The 22671-nt window shown below is 40.6% G+C and overlaps 1 protein-coding gene across 2 annotated transcripts in view; it reads right to left on the reverse strand.

Annotated features, from left to right (window-relative positions):
* Positions 1-574: 574 nt before the first annotated feature.
* Positions 575-22671, reverse strand: part of trip4 (thyroid hormone receptor interactor 4) — a 38664-nt gene continuing 16567 nt past the window's right edge. For both annotated transcript variants that reach the window (XM_088920718.1, XM_088920717.1), the window contains exons 12-13: positions 19515-19617; positions 575-1012 (exon numbers count right to left, since the gene is read on the reverse strand). In XM_088920718.1, coding sequence (XP_088776844.1) covers positions 945-1012; positions 19515-19617 — 171 coding nt within the window. In that variant the 3' untranslated portion in view covers positions 575-944. The remainder of the gene's footprint in view (positions 1013-19514; positions 19618-22671) is intronic.

The following is a 22671-nucleotide window of genomic DNA, read 5'->3' on the forward strand; positions in this document are numbered from 1 at the left end:
CATGGACTACTTTCACAGACTTTAAAACTATATTAAGACTTATGAATAATTTCAGGACTATATAATAAGGTATAGTATTTGCACCATAGCTCTTTGTCTCTAAGACCTTTGTGGGGGTGATTCAACTTGTTTGTAAGTATTTAGGAAAAGTTTTGCTCATTTCTAAAAAAAACCCGTTATTTTAAAATTTTAAAACTTGTTGAGTGTTGAGGTCCATTACAAAGTGTGGCTCCTTACATACGGTTTTGAGTTCATTTCAAGGATTGGGTCCTGCCTTTGGACTTGTTTCTTTTGCTTCTGCTTTCAGCTTCTAAGCAGCCTGCATCTGAAAGAGGCCACTCGATCATGGGAAGTCTAGAAAGCCCCCAGATTGAGTGCCCTGTTTCTGACAGGCTTCTTTGTGACTAAAACAATACAGAAAGAAGAACAATCGGATGAATAGGTTATGGGTGTTGTCCATTCTGCAAAATCTAGCATTCTCTCGCAACACAACCTCACACAGTATTACAGATATGGTAGAGAACCAATGAAATGAAAAGCAGAACAACAAAGAAACATGCACCTACAGTAGGAATTGGATTTTCATTTGGTGTTTATTTTTTGTGCAACACAGCAGCGTTTCCCTTGTGAGATTATTATCACCTGTGAGTGATAGCCTGACATCAGTTTCGCCTTTTAACTTCACTTGTGCACATATTATCTAAAACACTACACGAATATGGTTTTGCATTTAAATTTGTCATGTCAATTTAATTGTGTCCTATTCAGGTTGCTTTTTATGCATGTGCAACTGTAACTGTATGCATTTGTTTTCAAGCGTCCCACAGCCTGTGTAGATGGGTCCACTCCTGTGTAGATGGGTCCACGTTCTTTTCTCAGCTTCAGCTGGTGGACTCACACTCACACATACACACCCTCGAGAAGCAGATGATCTCTGTGATTAATCAAAAGGCTGATTTCTGATGCATTAACCCCTTCTTGGCTGCTTGGTGATATTGACTGTCCAGCTTCCCTGTGGGAGGGAGAGAGAGAGAGAAAAAATCCATCAAAACAGAACCTCTGTGACCTCTATGCTGCTCAAGGTCTGGTGATTACAGAGGCTGCACAGCAAGATGCAGCCAGAGCTGCTGCACTGACAAGTCCTGCTGATGAAGAAGTGCTGATGAAGAGAAAAAGAGTCTGCAAGGCTGTTTATTTTGCAGCTGCAAAAGACAGGGACTTACCACTTAATAACCTGATGCAGGTGTAACACCAAGCTACTGCTCTAGGCTGCTTTCACAAATCATGTAGTGTGTGGAGCCAGGAAATAACAGGATAGAGGTATTCAGTCCCTGTTATGCTGCCTGAGACACAGAAAATACACTGTTTTTCTTTCCTTTCTTAGCTGCTTTTTCCTATGTGCTTCATAAAGTGGTGTCACTGGAGAGAATAAAAAATGTGTGTGCCATAGAGACCTCCTCTCTACCCTAGTGGAGATGAGAAATATACAATTTATTAAAAGCTTTTCTGGATTTGATGCAGCTGGATGAAATCAATTCCAAACAGTCCCAAACTTGTCTGATTGCCTTCCCCTGTGTGTTTTGTGGATAGGTTTATTCTTCTGCAACCACATCACATTCTCATTTCCTTCCCGAGATGGTTGACGAAGTTGTACATTATCGCAGACGATGAATCTGTTCTACGAAGCCATTAAATAATGAAATCAATGTCCTCAAACACTTCATAAAGTGGTCAATTGGAGGTGAAGCACAGAGGTCTGCCTGAGGTTGGACAAAGACAAAGACCCAGCTCTTAAAGAAACCTGTCAGAAACACTTGGTCCGGTTACAAAAGCAATTGAAATAATACTTTTAAATGCCAGGGAAGTGATTACTACAAAAGAACCAAGCCAGCAGACAACAATGGATCTCTTCCACTTATTGGTATTTTTTTAAAAGCCTACAATTTTGTTGAGACTCATATTAACCATGGCTATGTTTAGCAACTTCTAAGCTGTGCTAATGGCTAACGGCAACTTATTTGCTTCGGAAAAAAGAGAAACAGACATGAAAACGCGTCTCCTCATGACGAAAAATCCAGAGAAGGAAAAAAAGGATAAGTGTATTTCCTCAAAAGATTTCCCATCCAAACATGTATCCTCTTCTACTGTATATAGTTAACTTTCAGCTACAGGCACTACAGCAATGGCTGAAACAGGGCCACTCACTTATCACTGCTTGAGAATTACAAAGGCTGCTTGTGCTAATGTTCACAACATCCCTTCTCCATTCCCTGTGGGAAGAAAATGTAATCAGCATGGCGCAAATCAAATGTGACCAAAAACAGCTTGTTCATCATCAGGAACCCAACAGAATTAGCTGAAGGGGCATGAAAAAAAGTTTTCAGAAAGGCACAGATCATAAAGCAGTGGCCAAAATTCTCAGTTCGATTCAGTTCACCTGTGCTTGCTCTCCACATTTAGTCTCCGAGGATCGGCTTTTCACCTCGCAAGTTTCGTTATTGCCATCCAGCTGTAACATTAGTTTCATGTGATTCCATAAAGAGAGCTACAAAGAATCAGAGCAGTGTGAAATAAGCCTGGGGCTGCATTTCTCAATCACTTCAATTATAGAAACCAGTTCAGTGCTCTCCAAAGAAACGTAATTTACTGCATGTAGAAACCTGTAAATACAAACACATTTTGCAATCTTTAATCCATTTGTCCCAGAGCCAAACTGCGTACGAATCCAAAATAGTACTATTCCGACCCGCAACACGATAACTGAATGGTTTAGACATGTTATGGAACCTGCTAATTAATTCAGGGAGCTCATGACAGTTAATTCAGTAACCTACTGCTGGAGGTTAACGTTCATCTTCGAATGCAACCTAAAGGCCACTGGATGAAAGTGGACAAAATTAAAATCAATATATAACAGACTGATTAGGCTAGAGAGGTTTTCTGATGGGAGTGGAAGAAGCCTTTAAGGGTAGCAATTTTGTTTTTGTGTAAAATCATTCTGCATTAAAAATGCTTCTTTAAAGAAAAGGAAATCTTTAAATCCCTTTGAGGGCTTTTTTGGAACAGTGACAGTTATAATGATATGTGGGATTTTATCGAAAGTATCTTTTGCATGGCATGTTATAGGATACACCCAAAATAACCAGTTTAGGATTACCGACACATTAAAGCACTCACTCTGGGGTAAAGAATTAAGTGGGAAAAGAAAACATTTTTTTTAATAAAGGGACACAGCCCGAACCTTGGTTGAGCCGAGTTCATGGAAAGGACCGCAGGATCCAATGTTGACAAGCAGTTCTTGGGGACAATGACAGGCTGAAGCCCGGCTGCCCAAAGTCATGACCCCTCCTTCCTCTGTGTCAGTGTGAGGAACACCGCCCAGCTCCCTGCCATTTCAACCCCCGTGCTTCTCACAAAGGTGCTGACTCGGGACCGAGCTGTCGGCCATAGAGGACCAGCCTGAAAACACCAAGGCCGGCTGAGCGATCAGAGGCGCTGGGTCAGACGTCTTCAGGCCACGGGCAGGCTCTGACTGGGAGGCCAGCTCTCTCTTTTCACAGCTATCACAATGCTGGGCCTGGGGAGGCGCAGCCAGCCTGTCGTTTGCCTTCCTGCGCCGGGGGAATTAACCCGTCACAAGGGAGATGTGTGAACTCAAATCTCCATTAGCATTTTCCACAGCAGCTTAGGCAGCAGTGTTCTACTTCCCCTGGCCAAAAGCTTCGAAAAGAAGAAGGCAAATCAGATATCGCTCAGATACAACACTCTAGCGTGTTTTGTCACCTAGTGTGGATTTATTCTAAGTGGCTCGCAACCGATACATTTGATCATCTTACCACATGGGATACGATCAAGATTAAAAAAAGCATGAAAAGTATTAAACACTTCTGTAGCCCAGGTGTGGACATTTGCCCACTTTAACAGCATCACCCAGCACTCTCTTCTCATTGGTTCGTAGCTCCAACACAAGTGTAATTTCTTGCTGTCACATCAGAGAAAAAATCTCTGTTTCTTATTAAAAGAATATAGTCCCGAATGAAATCTTGATTATGTTAAAATAATTCAAACATTTCTGTAAATAACTGGATTATTAGACCAGGCTAGCAAGCTGCGTATCTTAATGATGAACATGTATTGGCTTACAAATAGCTGAACTAAATTATAAATCACATTGCACTTTGAGTGGTTTGCCCAGTTTGGAAGCAGAGATCCTCAAATTACAAGCTCTGATCTTCAGAAGACAAAAGTGTGTGTGCATATACAGTAGGTACACATTTAGTATAGTTATACAATTACAGTGACAGATTAGGTTTAGTTGATGTGTAATGCACAGTATACAAACACAGGCTATGCTTTACAAATTTACTTTATGCTGGAAGGAAGGGGGAGAGTAAAACCATCTGGTTTGAGGGTTGGGGGTGGGGGGGGGGTGTTTGTCGCTTAGCAAACACATGAATTAGGCTCAGCTCCTGAAGTGCTGACTCAGAGGAATTCAGCTCGGCTGGAGTGGAGTGGCAACTTTTTCAGAGCTCAAACATCGATCTTTCAGGATCATTTTCCATTGATTTTTGGTTTGTTTAGGGCTGCAGCCCAGCGCAGTTTATTACACACATCAACAGTAGAATGTCAACCTAGCAGCGTTCATGGGCTTTAATAGACTGGCTGGCAGGCTGCTGTCACCACCCTTTCCTCCCTTCCATCCACCACCTACTCTCCTTTAAATGATCTCTTCCCATTTCAAAATCTAGGCAGGGTGAAGGCTGCTTAATATCCCCTGAAGTGAAGGAGACTGATATTGGCCGATTACTCCCGTTTTCAATGGGTTTTGAAATAAGTAACCTCCAAATCTGTTGACGGAGCAGAGCTGGCAATGTCATAAGTGTTCTGAAGAGGGGACAGTGAACAATTTACTTAGAAATTCAAAAATAAAATGAAACTATTCCAGCTGGCACTGTTTTAGCGGGGCACAACAACCTGAGAACAGCTCCTTACATAAATTCAGAAATCTGTGTACATTGTCCTTTCTAAGCGCTTGGTTTTAAAAGGGTTTTTCTGCTGACTCTGAAAATCAATGGTGCTGAAGCAGTGGACAGAGCAGGGGCTCGTTTGTTGTCGGAGGATAATGTGTGCTAGGAAAGGCCATAGGGAGAGACACTAGTAAAACTTCAGGTAATGTCTGACTCACTAGTCCGTAAATTACATCAGATTGACTGGACAGCCAGCTGTGGTTTAGAAGGTTATGGAAAAGACACACAGCCTTCACTGAAACACAGTCATGCACATCCATACAGAGATATACACATGCACACACAGACAGAGATATACACACGCACACACAGACAGAATGCTTATTATTTCCGCATGGCCGAGTTCAAACCATATCTTCAGACAACAATAACTAGTGTAATCATGTAATCAATAACTAGTGTTAACATGCACTCTCACATTGCATGCACTGAAGCAATCATGACATGAAAGACACTGCATGTCTCAGGAACTGAGACTAATATGCAGAACAAGAAGACACAAAAGCAGCTTCACTCCTAACCCAATCATTGAAGCGACTGACAAGGTGAAAAACATATCCAGCCTGGTGTGCTGAATGCAATCAAACTTTATAAGACTCTAAATATAAAATGTAAGAATGAAAAGATAATCCTAATGTAACTGCAAATATGCAGAACTCAAGGTTGCTGTGAGCAGCATGGCATAGGACCACAGCTCACATGCATCAGAAAAAATGATGAGAGAAGGCCATTTAGCTCATTTTGCTTTTCTAATTATCAGTGGTTTAATGGTCCAAGAAATCCATCAAGACTCTTCTAAAGCATTTCAACATAAAGTATTTGGTTCACACATTCCACAATCTCTATGTAAAGAAAGCGCCTCCTGTTCTCAGTTTAGTTGCACTTAATCTCCACTGAAATCCCTCTGGCCCTGGTGTCAGGAGATGGATTTAAGCTGCCAGCCGTCAGTCCCTTTTAGAAAAGTGAACACTATGATAAACAATCCCAAAATCTTTTTGCAGCAAGCTTGCAAGAGGAAGACAACAGAAAGTGGAAGCTCAAATGAGAACAAACTGAGTACTCACTACCCATAACACTGTGTCTTTAACCAATTCCACCTGCCACACGAAGCTGCAGTCCAGCTGATTTCTCATCACACTATCACACAGAACACAGGGTACAGCCTGTCCTTAGACATGCTGTGGGTTAACGTCAGACTACCACAGACTACATGTGGAAGTGGGCAAAACATTTCACAGGCACTGGGGGCGATGTTAATGATATGAACAGCAGCAGGATCCTTCAGGTTCTGTTTAATAAACCCCATCAGAGTTTCCTCTGTGAGGCAATTAATCATCCCCTTACTAAAACCGCTTAGCAAAACGTTATGCAGTGAAAAGAAATTCCCATTGGAGCAGGTAGACAGATTTACAGTATTATCTCTCTTTCTACACAGCTTTCCTAGCAGTTTGACTGAGCAACATTCTAGTCGCTAATGAATAATTTTATTGACACAATGAAGAAAAAATAAAAATGACAGGAACTGTCCAGTCATTGTATTATGAAGCATGAACCTATTAACATATGTATTTTTGTATATTTATTTCATTTTCATCATTTTACGAGAGTTCCATAAATGACAGCCACCTCTTTGCTTTTTAAGTACATAAGCAGTTCTCTTTCTCTTTCTTGTACTTGAACTTTATTGCCATATATAACCGGTACTGGTACAATGGAATTTATACTTACAGAAAGTCTCTCGATTGTAAAACAAGTGTAAAAAAACAAGACAAAGTGAAAACAGTGCATCAAGACAATATACAAACAAACAGTAGACAATGTGCAAGTAAACATGTAGACAGTTTGAATGTAAACAATGCAGATGTGTAAACAATGACTAGAGATGTGCAATAAATAAGAAATCATAAAGAGGTGGATGGTGATGGTGTAGGTGTGGTCCGAGGGGGATGGCTAAATGTGTTCGCCAATCTCACTGCTTGTGGATAGAAGCTATTGAAGAATCTAGTGGTAAGTGTCCGTATGCTCTTATATCTCTTGCCTGAGGGCAGTGGGGTGAAGAGCTCATGCCCGGGGTGCTGACTGTCCTCTGTGATGGCCAGAATTCTACCACAGCAGCGGTCCTCATAGAGCTGTTTAATCTTGGTGAGACCGCAGCCGATGATCTTCTGGGCCATATTGACAATTCTCTGCAGTGCCTTTCTCTCTCGAGAAGAGGTGTTGCCATACCACACGGTGATCCCGTTGGTGAGGATGCTATCGATGGTGCAGAGGTAGAAGTTCACCAACACATGTATTGGCATCCCCCATCGCTTGAGGCACCTCAAGAAATAAAGGCGCTGCTGAGCCTTCTTCATGATAGAGTCAGTGTTCACAGTCCAGGTTAGATCTTTAGAGATGTGAATTCCCAAAAACCTAAAGCTGGTGACTGTTTCCACTTCCGTTCCATCAATACTGAGTGGGCTGTGAGTGTGTGGCCTGTGTCTCCGAAAGTCCACTATTAGCTCCTTCATTTTCTTTACGTTCAAGTCCAGGTTATTGCTATGACACCACCTAAGCAGCTGTACGACTTCATCCCTGTAAGTGGACTCGTCATCATCACTGATCAGTCCTATTATAGTGGTGTCATCTGCAAACTTAATGATGCAGTTGTTCAAACCTTTATTTCACATGAAGCTAGAAAAAAAACAGAGGTAAAGGTACAGAATACCACTGGCATGTTCTTCTGTTACTGTAGAATGACTGAGCTCTCACGGGTTATGCAATTTTAAGATACCTGTCATTGAGATTTCAGATTAGATTTCCACTGCTCCAGCATGACAACACCAAACAGCACACACAGTCAGTGTTAACAGTTCGTGTGGTCTGGTCAGCTGTTCAGTCTCTACTTTTCTTTCAAATTGAAGCACACGCTTGAAGACAGATCATCACCACACAGCACAGAGCACAGAATAAATTGAAGCTGCTCCAATATGCTGCATTAGGGGAGTGGGAATTTGCATATTTGTGCAGTAACAGAGGGAGAGGGAGAAATGTGTCAGAACTGACAGCTAGCTGAACATTTGAAAACACTCTGATGTTGCTGCAGGCATTTTCACATCTCGTGATGCACAGACTCGCGACAAGTTGAAGGTCAGGAGATGTGAGTCCTGGGGCTTTCCTTTGGAGGGGTGCGTGGCACAGATTAACGGCCAGCTGCAGATGGCTGCCTGTGGGGACGATCAGAGATGAATCTGCGCTACTGCAGCCACCTGCGTGCCTGCGTGTGCAGTCGAGGGGGGAACGTGCAGGCTTGTATTCTGCCACACTCTGGAACCGTCGGCGAAACAGAGTTGGGCTGGATAACAATGCTGTGGTTTAAGCACCCATCCCTACGACTTTCCCCAGATAATGAGTGTTTTAAGGCAACATTTTGGAATCGTCCTATTTAAAATGTAAGTGAGAGCTAAGAGAAGCTCTCTGCTTGGCTACTACCAAGCAGAGAATTTCAAATTGCACTTCAAACAATGTCATTATGCGCTGTCCCTGAGGGAAGTAAAACTGTCAATTATTATTTCTGTCAGGGCAAATCTGTTACTTGAACTGTGGGTTTCAAACTCCCTAAAGTTTTCCTTTTTCTGAGGGCAAGGTTTTCTGCATACCTTCTCTTTGCAAGTGCAGATTTTAATATTTTATTTTGAAGGAAATGAGCTGTGATGGGCTGGGGAGTCTGAGAATCTCACTTAAAAACTAGAAAACTGAACCAGACAACCAAATAAAAAAACCTCAAAACTGAATGGTTTAATCATTTCCCAGAAACCGATCTCAGAAAGTTCTTACCATCTGATAAAATGATACCACATCCTTAAGATGGTCAGCTCCACAGTGCTGTCTGAGAGTAAACAGCTACTGCCTCCTTAGGCAGGAAGTGGTTAACAATCTGCTGAAGAAGAAAAACTCCTTCACATGCCAGAGGGAGACTGACATTGATCTGAGAGTTCAGCTCCATTCGTCTGCCTGACAGAGGTAACCGGATTGTTAATAAAAATGGAAATTGAAACACACTCTCCCACACAGCCTCTGACCACAGGCTGGCCCTGCTCAGAGTCAGCCAGAGCCACTGACATTTACTAACAGGCAAACTCAGGACACATGCAACCTACAGCCAGTTACACATTCTGCTGTCAATTTCCAGATGTCAAGGAAAAGAAATGGATAGCTAACAATGTCAGAAGGAGGTTGGTGTGGGCGTGTGTTTCACTGATAAATGAATGGCTGTCACATTATGGATTAAAACACTTGGAAGTGCTAACAATTCAATTCTTTGCTGTGACTCACTGCTTGTCTTAATACGCAGCAATGCAGTGCTTTGGAACATTGCTCCTTACTCCACAAGTAAAGCTTGCAGCACAGATACGTTTAAACTGCACACATGTAAAAAAAAATTAAATGTCAGACTCAACATTAGTAAAGAAACGTTATCATGCAAAACGTCAAGAGATATGAAAAAATACCTCATATATGTCTTAGTGTTTTTTAGTATAGTATGTAATATATACACAATGCACATTTACCACATGTAAGTATACTAAACCAGACCACCACCAGCTCATTGTATTGGATATAATTTTAAACATGAATTTTTGTCCACTAATATCCAATATAATTTGTGCTGTCTTAATGACATTTATATATAATAATTAATTTTATATAAATGTCCCAGAACTTCAAATCATGCTTACAGACTTCAGATATTGGCACTCTGTATTACAAAAAAGACTGTTCAATAATTCAATAATTGTTTTATTTATTGTTTGACTTTGATACTTCTTTCAGGTCTACTGACCACTCAGTCTCATGTTTAGAGGTGATAGGTAAAGACAGTTTAAAAAGTTAAAATACAAAGTGCCACTACTTCATTAATGTCTGGAAATGTACAAATCCTTACATTGCTTATGAACTCAACTCCAACTCTCCTGTTACTGTTGCCAATTGTAAGGTTAGAATGTCAAATGTAAGCACTGAATCCACTAAATCAATCATTTCTGAAAGTTACTCAATGCTGAATCAGTTATCTCCCCTAGCGTCTATCTCCTGAGCACCAAAGGAATCTAACAATAAGCCATCAAGTCAAATTAATTTTCATTCCTGTTGCTCAGAAATTGTCTGGCCAGCTACGCGTCCTTTTTAAAGAATGCTGTGTCATTAAAAAACATCTATGATGCCACAGTTAAGTGACAGCAAACCTAAGGGATAAGCTCTTTTTTTCTGTGGAGAAAAGCTAAAGGCCTCAAAGGTACTTTTCTAGAACTGCCAAATATTTGTTCCCAGTTCACTGCCACATCAGTCTTAATACCCAAATTCCAAACAGCCAGAGCATTTCTGCACACACCCAGGATGTCTGTGAACCTGCTCATCGGGTCTGCTCAAGCAGGTTCCTAACCACACGGACATGAAAACTGGACAGCAGACAGATGTCCTACTGGCAATACCCAGCCTTCCATATTCCAAACTGGCAAAAGTGGACACTGTTGCCAGCTAAACTAACAATCTCCTGCCCAGCTGCACCTCAGCCAGTCTTGGCATCACTCTCAAAAGGCAATTCCAGCCAGCGACAGTGAGTGGGACTTAAAAGCCGCGGGCTAAAGGACTCGTGAATCGAGTTCTTAAGCCAACGAGCCTGAGTCACCCTGACGCCGCACACAGACAGCAGGTGAGCGAGGCGGAAATGAACTCCCCGATAATCAAAAGAAAAACAAACCGCTATAGCCAGAACTCTCATACAGGTTCAGCTGCAGTTTAGGCTGTACGGTTCCCAAATGGTATTAACAGACGTAAATGAAGCAGGCTCAAGTTTATAAAACCAGACATAACACCAGTCACAACTAGTGGTGAGAAGATGTCACTATGGATGACAAAAGAAAAGACCAGGTCATAAAAAATGCTCTGACCTTTTTTAAAGATTATAACTGCATTTCAGCTCAAGGTATGCATGATCCGAACCAGAAGTAATCTAATATGTATTTGGGAGACCATAATTCACAGTTATTTAACCCCAAAAGCAGAAAAACACAATTATGCATAAAATTATTTTTCTTCTAATTCCTCAGTGACTCAAAACAATACTAGGAAGAAAACAATGTGGAAGTAATTTTAACCATCATCACTTACATAGAAAAGAGTATCTGGGAATGAAAATAACACTTTGTCAGCAGCAGGCAGTCCCAAGAAACTACTGAGAACAAAGGAGTGTGTGTGAGTGTGATGATATAACCTCAGGCAGCTCCCTAGCAATCTTCCTATTCCAGCAATGTAGCCCCCTACAGCTCTGAATGGAGCAAAGTGACGACAAATGGAGTCAAGAAAGAGGGATTTATTAAATCCTCAAGACATTTATTGCTTATGTATTAAGCTTATTTCTGGAAAACAAGTTTGTTACTCAGAATTTGGAGTGCTTTAGTCCACATGATTATTTCCAGTGTAGATTCTGGGCAAAATTAAAATGATGTTTTGAGTATCCATCCCTTTCCAAATTCCTAACTTATTCTACCAAAGGAAACACGGCACTTTTGCAATGGGACCTCCTGCATGCCAACCCTGACGCAATCTGGCTTAACAAAGAACGAGTCTCCCTGACCAGGAAATGGCAACACTAGCCAGAGGTGGACAAAGAGACACAGAGCAGTAAGGAATTTCAAATGCCATGATTCTGAAAACAAAACAATGACAAAACTAGAAATTCAACTAAAAGCATAGGGAAATGAGCATAGCTCTCGCCATCAATTTCTCTCCAAATATAGTCTCAGTTTGCAAAGGTAGCTGTGCCCTAGAAGTCCCGATGGCCAGGGAAATATCAAGCCTGACTCCATTATCTTCAGATTTATCTATCTACATCTCCACCTGTGTCCCTCATCTGCATCACCATCAGAATAGCAATACCACCCTGCAAATAAATGGCTTTTCTATTAATGTCATGCATTGCTGGAGGAAGTGAAAGGAGCACTGAATGCTGTTTACGCCCACAAAAAGCAACTGCTCTGGATGATTTGGCTGGGGCTCTTCACTAAGCAGAGATCATCTCTTTTCTCTTTCGCCCTCCTACCGATCTGCTAAATATGTCAATAGATCAAGGCAAACAGCTGCAGGCAAGGGAAGACGGAGACGTTATTCCTGAGCCTTAATCAGCTGCTGTCATGATTCCACCTCCTGTGTCAGGCATGATGGCCGTTAGTGTCCCAGCTCTCTGGGAAGGAGCTCTGCCTGTTAGAGAATTACCATAATGTTGAGGCTTGATCCTGGTCATCTTGCCAGAGGTGCAAACACAGACACACAAACGTGTTTTTTTTTCCTTCTGGTGAAACCATCCAGGTTATGAAAGCTGCAATACTTGAATTGGAAAGCAACCACAAAAATCCTACACCATGTCACTGAACACAGCACAATGTTTGTAAAAAGGGGATTCCAATTCAGGTATTTCAATTTTCTTTTTAGCAATCAATCCTAAATAACAATTTAAAACTCTGCATTCATGTAAAGTATCCTGTTGATGCTTCAAAGCAAAATACCTTGTAGATCTAAAAGGCACTGATTGAATGAGACAAAACTGAACGAATGGAGCACTCCACAAAGTTCAGTACGCTGCAGCGTAGTTATTTTATAGTAGGAATAATGATCCTTATTACCATGAACAACAACAATCTGATGTTTGTGAAGAAATTAAGGAGCCCAGCAGAGAGCAGAGTAGGAGGCTGACTTCCTACAAACCTTTGCTTCCTGCTGTTTATAAGCAGCTACGTTTTCCATTATGTGCCCTGTATGCGCTGTGCTTGTAACACTGCTTTAGTTCAACCCTAAATTCTAGTGTCCATTTCTGCAGTTACTAGCCAAGTCATAGCACCTATCTACTGCGCTAAAAAAGAATCACGAGAATCATGAGAATTTTATTAACACGTCTCCTGTAAAATGCAAATATGGTTGAGAAAGTGAAACACTGCAGCAGATAACGTAAAACACTGCAGCAGATAACGTAAAACAATCAAGGTGTCAAGGGTGTAATGAAAAGTGAAAAACTAAACAGCACAATATAGCAAATTTTACAAATTAGGTGATATCTCGTGTATAAGGGATTCAATGCTTCATGGGAAAAACACATTTTTATTAAGAAGCCTGGAAGTGCTCTTAGCTCAAAATGAAAAATTTTAAAAAGATGTGACAGTACTTTCTCAATCTAAACAAAGCCTACTGTAATTTGCAATATTAGCCTGTCAAAAACAAAAACTTAAAAACAACAGCTCTGCCCTGTGATTGTTTAAGGCAGATGCATTTAAAGCGTGTTCTTTTCTGGCAGGGAATTTCCCCCAGTTTTCTCCCCAATCACACAAGTGTGGGGACCAGCCAGAGACCTGGCTGTTGCTTCAGTACAGCACTGCTGGCGACATCACAGAGACTGAAGCATAATAACGAAGAGAGCAAGACAACTGAGGCCTTCGTAAAAAGCACAGTGGGGGTAACTTCTTTCCAGCCACGGGCTCCTGGGATTTTGCATTAGTTTGTTAACAGTCCAAATTATTTTCCCACACTTGAGTCATTTAAAAAGAAGTCATACGGCTTATTCAAAGCAAAATGCAAAGTATGCAGTGATGATCGCTTGACATGATGTGTATTAAATTTAGCATGTGAAAGATTTCAATCCTGAAAAGAAAGGTCCTCACAGCACTGCTTTCTCAACTGCGACATACAGCCACGAAAGCTCATTTTTAGCAAAGGTGGCTGAATATCTCAGTGTGTGAAACCTTTACAAAAAATACCGTCATCACAAGCCTGCAGTGGATTGAGTTATCATTAAAGTACAATATTGAAAACGGGTGCAGAAAATTTCTCCAGGAACAACAGTTAAACACAAATCAGAGAACACAATGGAGAACAGGAGGCACTTTTTTGTCAAAGTGGTGTGGGGCCTAGAATAAATTATGCAGGAGTCAGTACCCAGGCTTGCCTTAAAACTCAGCAGGATGAGATCATCAGATCAATCATCTACAAAGAATCAAAAATGCTTGATGAGCTTTCTCTCCTTTCTAACCTTCCACTTATTTTTATTACATGAATGGAAGAAGAATTGTTGTGGTTGGCTTGTGTTTAGTTCAAGTAAAATTCTGTTGCTTAATTGATTTTAAAAGCACTGCTGTTTCTTCAGCCCTGTAGTGCCTCCACAATTCTCAGCTGCTGCTAAGCTTTTGTTAAGTAACTGCTTAAGTGACAACATCTGCTATAAAGAGTAAAGGCGATTCTGAAGACTTGTGTGGAGGAATCAAATTAGTGTCGCACAAGGCCATTGAGGATATATTAGAAGAATTGATATGTGTCACGCTTATCCACTTCCCCACATTCAGCTCTGCTGTTGTCAGAACTTGCGGTTTTCTTTTATCGCTTTATTAGCATAAAAAATAGACACCAGAAAAGTGACAACACCAGGGAATCATGCAGAAAAAATAGATTACATAACAGGTAAGAAAGGAAATAAGAGAAATGTGCAGAGGATATAAACTCTTCCTTTATATCTCCAGTGAATTATCATTCCCCAAGGACATACCCTGCTAAACAGAAACACAGCTTGAAAGGCAAGGTGAGCTAGGGGTCCTGTACGTTGCTGCTAAGAGCACTGATCACAGCTAAGTGCATATTACTGTTGATAATAGACTTGTACAACCCCTGGGTGGCTGAATGGAATAGACAGTGAGTCCTACAGAGCAGGAGCTTCAAGAAGGTCAAGCAAGCATTACTATAACTGAATAACTGCATTCTGATCCAGTGAGATCAAGAATCTATAATCTATATCTATATCTTGAACTATATCAGGTGCTGTTAGGTGAAAAGATGGATCTTTTACAAAGACTGTTATCAGAAGGCATGCAGCGATTCCCAAATTGCATCAAATCCCATTAAATTGTATGATATGTTTTAAAAGAAATAAACCAAAATACCTCAGACAGGGTTACCATCAGTTCTTATTTCTTTAATCAGCTCACTTAATGTTACCACTTTTGTACTTGCAATGAAAATCACACTTTGGTTCTAACGAAAATCCTAGTGCCTAGAGTTAGGAGATACCTTCCCTTGCACATAGAAGCAAGGTAAATTCAAATACTCACTTTTTGTATCTCTTCAGGATGCAATTTTAGTCATAACAGAAATGGAATGACTGAGACCAGGCCAAGGATGCAGGTATGACTATACTCCTGTGTGTGCAGCTATTCGTAAGCCATGAATGAACCTCACTTAACACGATTCCAGAAATATGCTTCATGAGCCAGTCACAAATCACAGAGTTGTGCCAATAAAAATCTTTTACATGCACTGAATAACCTCTTCATATGGATTCCAACTCTTTCATCTGAGATTCTCCCTTAAGACTCGGTCTCACAGGATCAGTATCAAATTAGAATAAAAAAGTACCCGACCTTGCCTATTATTCCTTAGACAGGTGAGATTTTGAGAAAAAAACAAAAACGGCTCTCACGCAGCTTCTATCCTGAGCTTGAAGGACCGCAGGGTATTGGCTCATGACAGGAGACCAAGCCCGTGACCTCTATGCACAAGTGGCAAGGATCTTATGTCAGCACTTTGCAAGGAGCTGGCAAGGGTACTCTTGCATTGCGTTAATTATGAAAAATGCTGCACAGCACTGCTGAACAAGGCTGAGTCACAGCCATCACATCCTGACAGCAGCTTGGCAGAGACATGACAATCTGACATTACAGCACTGAAGTTATCTGACCTGAGAAAACAGGTAAATCTTCCCCTGCTCAGCAGAGGGTTTTGTTTTGGCCTATTTCGAACATGTTGTGGCAGTGGTGTGTTAGGATTAGCCACGGGTCCAAACAGACATCTTCATAATCTCTTCATCAGACATGGTCACAGCTCGTTGGGTAAACACGCTTCTTCTGTGGCTCACAAATGACAGGTCATGTTGTGGCAACAAACACAGAATGGTGGCCCACCTCTCAAACTGCCCTGACTGATAATACTGCACAGTGCCTCCAAACCAGGCCTCATCTGGTTCTCCACTCTGGGTCACCGAAGCTGCCGCAACGAATCATTGGACCCGAACAATTCCTTTTCAGCTCGATGTGTGATCGCATTCAATTTTCCACTAAATTTTCATCTAATGCCATTTTCTCCCGGCACAAATGGGCTATGACAGTACTCGGCTCTCACCACAACATTATGTTTTTCGTTCAATTTTTGAGACACTCCGAAACAAGCAAGACATCGCAGCAGCCTGGGATAATCGCTGAAGACAGCATCTGGCAGATCACAACCAACGATCAAACTCTTAAGAGCATTCACTTACTTTCTCCTCATCAAAGAACTTTTTTGGACTAAATACAAGTATATGATTTGCAACATGTTTTTTCTTTTTCTTGAAAAATGCTCACACTGCTTATCTGAAACCCTGGAAATCCTTTGCTTTATTTTTTATGTCACTACTATTACAAAGGTAAATTTTGACAGTCACTTTGACAGTAGCAAGACATTAATCTCTCAGAAGCATTTCTTTCCATTTGAGCCTTTTATTTAACATTGATAAACAGAAGCACAGAAACATAAAGATAAACACATTTATTTTTATAAATGTCCAAACTAGCGCCACAAAACATTTCCACACATCACAAACCAGAATCACTGGAAACTGATATAGGTCCCAAGGTCTCAAGTCCAGACAAAATACCAGCAGACAAAGGAGAGTGTCTGGTAGTCTTTTTTAGGGACAATGCTGACTAAAACACAAGTGAAAACCAGTGTATATGGCTAGTTTAAGCTTTCCACCAAACCTTAACATACTCACTGTATGTACAATCAAATGTATCTGTAATTAGATTACATTTTTATAATTTTATATCTTCTTGCAAAGTCTCAGAGCCAACAGCACACTCTAGATCAGTTCTATGGTTGGTTGACTAATTCCTGACTCCACATTAACAGCTCTGTCTGCTCCATGCTCCCCATTAGCTGAGTGACAGATCTGAAATAAACAAGCTCCACCGTTCCTCAGCCCTTCTCACATCTACTGTGCAAAAACTGCCCTCCTGCAGCTGGGCTCAATGGACCTGAAACACTATTTCTGTTCGGTATCCTCCAGAGCATAAAATGTCCCTCCGCACTCAGAGTTTGCAAACAGACTTGGAAATGTATGAATACTAAATGAAGCACATGAATAAATAACCTCTTTTTCCAACAGAAGAAAGAGATAAAACAATAAAAAAAACAGATGTTGGTTAATTGAGTTTCCCGTTTATTCCTTATTCCTAAAATGTAGCCCGTCAGGAACAATGAGGTAAGGTGACTGCATACAAGATCCTAAACCCTCTCATATTTTTACAAAGTTTTTTTAAAAGAATTCAGTGTTAGAGTAGATATCAAGCGATCTCATTAACAAGATGCTTCCTACAATTTTATTTATATTGCATATGTTTTTTCTTGTACTGACAAATGAAATACAATATTATTCCCACATGGCACAAAAGCTGGCAAAATATTCATTAAAAAAATACCTGTACAATCACATCAATACAAAGTCCAAAGACATTGTATCCCATAGCAGATCTGAAATTGCTGCTCAGTTTGGAAGTGTTATAGTTGTTTAGAAGCTGGGTTTACTATACCCTCCTACACAAGCTGTGTGAAAACAGATCCAAAATCAAACACCTTTTTTAGCACCTTAACACCTTAATTATTCATACTGCAAACTGTGATGTCACCCAAGATCAGCATTTGACTGTTTTAGCAATAAAATACTGTTTTTTGTTTACCTCACTTGATCATTTCCACAACATGATTCCAGGTTAAGGAAAACAAAATTCCTTCACAAACCCTCTGGAGCAGATTATGAAAACCGAGAAACGTCAATCCAATGCTAACACAGGGGCTGCAGTCATGGATACTCATCGTTAAATGGTACAGGCGACCTTGACTCTGTGCTCCAAGACAGATGAATAAAGGGGATACGAAGGCCGATTAGATGGCGGTGCTCGATGGGCTTTGATTAGTTGGAATTTAATTACAGTATTAGAGTCCAGACCCAATGCAATTCTACATGCCACAGATTGCACAGACTGGGAGCACAATAATGATCAGCCTGGATCAGGGAGTGGATGCATGTACTGTATTATGCGCGCAAGTAACTGGAGCTGGGGACACGTCCTTCCTACGTCATGTAATTGTTTAAATGCGTGCTGTGGGCTGTAATGAGCTAATCTCCCTGAAGAACAAAGTTTGCCTGTGTTTAATGGAGTACCCTATGCGGTAAAGAACAACCAGTATTAAACGGAAGAAAAAAGCTGTAGGGCAGTGGTTTTAAAGCAAGAGCGCTACAGCAAGCACAATAGGCATTTGAATAGGCCTGCTCTTACAATTACCCTGCCTGTGGCACAGAGAGCTTCCTTCTTTCCCGGGAAGAAGCCAGCATGACTAGGAGATCAGGAGATCACAGAGCTTGTGAGCGGCTTTTCCACTGAAAACAGGACATGCTCCTCTATCACAAGGGAAATTGGTGGTGAAATTAATTAATTTGTGGTGGCATCCTCATCCCAACAGCAGCTGTGGAGATGCAAGGATAGGGGCGGAAAAGAGGATGCCGGCGTTTCTTTGGCTTGCAGAGCCTTGTTAAATCTTTCAGTTTAATATGAGTCCTAGGATGCCATGAGGGTCCAGCCCACTATTTTACTGTTTTGTTTTACATTTAAAACACTGAGGCCATTAAGTGCAGAGACATACATTGATAAAAGGAATTATTCATTGTGTGCCATTAGTCTACACTGACGTTTTCTAAAAATATCTAGAGAGCTCTGAAAAGTACTGTGCATTGGCTCACATGCATGTCTGCTGTGTCTGCTTTGAAACTGCAGGGCCAGCAGAACCCATCTGCTATATTACCCAGGGCTCTTGTCTTACATCAGCGAGGACACGCGCTACTCAGTTATGTTCAAAGGCACTGCACAGGTCCAAACATGGATGCCAAAAGGGAGAAAAGGAAAGCTAACTTTCAAAGAAAAGAAATCTTGCTTGTGAACAGAAAGAAAAATTCAAGTGATGTCAGTGTCAGGTCATCTGTTCACCTTTGTCTCCTAATTGGTTTGGAAACATTTTGATCCAGAGAAGCATGGTTTGCGTATTAAGCAGACAAGAAGTGGCAGTTTAGAAAACCTAGAAATAACCTGCACTATCGCTGAACATGTTTAAGGCAAAATGCTCAGCACAGATCTATGCCGCTTTATAATTAAATAATGAAAACAGCAAAGGAAAGATGTGAAGAACAGTATCAATATCCTGAAAGAGCAGACACACAAAGCACACAAATCAGAGGTGACAGGATGTCAGCGCTGAAGCTCCCTCAGCCACTAGTCAATAAAAGCATGCTTTCACAAGCACATCTGTGTGCTGAAAAAAAAAGACGGTGACAGCTCAGCAAGGTTCAGGCAGCTTTAATCACTACATGAAAGAGGCAGGACTTACAGATCTTGTGCTTCCCTTTCATGGGGAATTTCACCAGGAGTTCCTGGGGGTTGGAACAGATGAAGACAAACGGAGAGCCAGACTCTTCACACGTATCTGAAAACTGCGAGGAGAGGAGGAGAAAACAGTTAAGAGGGTGGCATTTTCACACTTAGGAAGGGGGTAGAGTACACAAATCCAAGGAGACTCTCAGAACACACCCGGAGTCAAAAAGCCTCAGGCTGTTTTTAACAGAGGGAGAGCAGAGTGAGCTGTGGATGGGCTGCCCCTTTTGTTGCAAAACTGCAGTCTTGTTCAATCTTTCTGTAGGTGAGCTTTGACACTAATTCCTCAATCCACAATTCCACAATCAGATACATTTATGATTACATCCCTTGGAAACACCTTGGGGCTTTCAGTGACAAAATACACACAGCAGTTGTGCACATTTGGAGGTTTAAAGCAAAGGCTCCAGGAAAACACTAAATATAACGTGGTATTGAGTTACTAAGACACAAGTCCATTTTAAAAACGACCACTGTGGGGGGTTATCAGGAGAAATGTACACTCTTCAAAGCAAGATTCTGTAATACTTAAAGGGGAACTAAAGTTCCAATTTCTCAAACTGGTTATTAAATCTTGGTAACAAAATAAATTCATTGACATTATAGAAAAATGTGAAAACTACAAATTAAGCACAAAATCGGGAACTTTGTGAAAGTATTGCAAGTCAAGTTCCCATGAATTGCAACATGATGAAGCCCTTCCTGCTCATTAGTCACCGTAATGACTAATGCAATGCGATGTATAAGAAAATAAGTACAGGTTGTACAGCAGACATTTCACCACTGAAATTTCCAATGTGATAAATACGCAGATTTAACAAGTAAGTAGTATCTGCCAGCAAAACCATCTTGAAACCGAAAGCAATATTTTTACTGGATTACAAGCGATGCATTCACAAGTTTGTTTAAAATGTCATACCACCGCAACACGTTATGGTTAGTTTTGTTGCCTCATTCTGAATTGAAGAATAATGTGCTGCGTATTTATTCTATGCTGGACATTTAATCTATTTTGTGATCTAAATAGGTTTTACAAGTTACTGCATACATTTGACCTTTATTGTGGTTTGAAATGCACTCATCAATACAGATTCTTTCTAACCCAGAAATATAAATATAGTGTTGCAGTTCCCCTTTAATATTTGTGGCATGTTGAATTTATAGATTAAGTTTTTCTTCCAAGCAAGACCTACAGAAAACTTTGTTAAGTCGACCTTTTTCCTTTTGGATATGACTTAACTTTAAAATAGAAACAAATCCTAGAAATTGCTGTAGTGAGTGTGTAATTTAATAATTTAAATTATTGTAATAAATGATTGGAATGCTATGTTTTTACGTTTTCTATGTAGATTACTACTAGTATACACAACTATTCTTATAGAAAAATACCTGAACACCTGAAAACACAAGGCAGTGCACAGAAGAAGGATAATATTTCGAACATTAATTCACATCTTTGAGTGAGACGCAGTGAGGCACAGATGGAAAATATGTTTCTGCTGTGCCAAAAGGCTTTTCAAGAACACCGTCCTTTGTTCCTTGCCTCCATTTTGACAAAAATCACGACAAGTCTTTCAAAAAGCAGTTATTTCCACATTTAACAGTTACAAATAAATAACAAGGACCACAGCAGAGAATTGTTCGGATGGGATAAGCTAGTGAGAAAATGATTGAACACAGAAGCTTACAGGATTCTGCATCAGGTCAAACAGATCCAAAACGAAGTAAGAATATAAATTAGGCCAACCATGAATGCATTTCTTGATTGATATGAGGTTCCTTATTAAACAGCACACTATAAGCGCTTAGCTTATCTATTACTTAAACCTGAGTACTGTGGTATCTTCTCAGGAGGGCAATAACTCAGTCCAAGGGGTTTAAGGGCTGAAACTAAGAGAATGACCCTTGAAGTACAAGCATTCACCTCCCCCTGCATCAAAGACTTTTCCAGTTTATCCAAACCACTCCGACACGCCAGTGTCCATTAGCTAATGAATTTCTAAAGCTGCTGAATCCTATCTGACAAGCCCCACTCTTCCAAAGCAATTGTTTCCATATTGTGGAAATCAACATGGAGCTCTATTCATCTGCCTAGTCCTCGTTACAAAGATCCAAACACTAAAAGAAGGATCTGCAACAGACGATGTTCCAATAAGATGATCAGAACATCAATGTCCTTTTTGTTTCAAATGGTATAGGAAGAATATAAACTGGAAACGTTTTCCACCATTATAAATAATTAATAATTAATTAGTTCAAACAAACAGATCTTAAAATGTTGTATACAAATGAATTCCTGATGTAACTGCTGTTCACCATCAGTGAAATTTAAGCACTAAAATTCATTGTTCAAATCTTCTGGGACAACCAGCTCATTAAACATGTAAACTGCCAGGGGTACCTGAAGGAATGTGGGCCCAGGACCGCAGAGAAGCCTATAATTAGTATCTCTCGAAAACCAGTCCTGATCTTTACAGGAAGGCGCCGTAATGACTTGTGCACACGCCTGAAGTGTTCAGAATGAAGAGACTGATTGCACTTTCGAGTCTGCTGAGATCCATGATCCATGATGTAATGAACCATTCTCCATTCACATTTACAAGACTTTAAAGGAAAAGTCATCTCATAGGTTTATTAGTTCTCAATATTTATTTTCTATGAAACAGTACCTGCTTGCTGAGATTGGCTCCAGCCCCCCCCAGCAACCCTGTATTGGATAAACCAGGTAGAAAATGGATGGATCCAAGAAGTGCCTTATCTGTTTCCAGACAAAGTGATTGACAGTGTATTTCATTGGACACCTCTGCTTCCCTGGAAGGACTTAAAAAAATTAGCAGTCTACTTTGTAAATAAAATTTGAATTATGTGTGAGCTCATTTAAACTAGTAGGGTGTGAAATAGAGAAAAAAATACCTTCCTTTGAACACTCGTGCTCAAAATACCCTGACAAGACCCCAGCTCACACAAATGCTAAAGGATGTTCTGTATTCCAATCGTCCGTAAATGCTGCCTAGAAAATAATGGGACCATTCTTTTCAATTTGCTGGGATATTGCCAGAATGACAAGGCAATCGCTCCTGTAATATGAAATCCACCACTTCCATATTAGGAGA

Source organism: Atractosteus spatula, chromosome 7 (genome assembly GCF_055471065.1).
Source record: "Atractosteus spatula isolate fAtrSpa1 chromosome 7, fAtrSpa1.hap1, whole genome shotgun sequence".
Classification (NCBI taxonomy): domain Eukaryota; kingdom Metazoa; phylum Chordata; class Actinopteri; order Semionotiformes; family Lepisosteidae; genus Atractosteus; species Atractosteus spatula.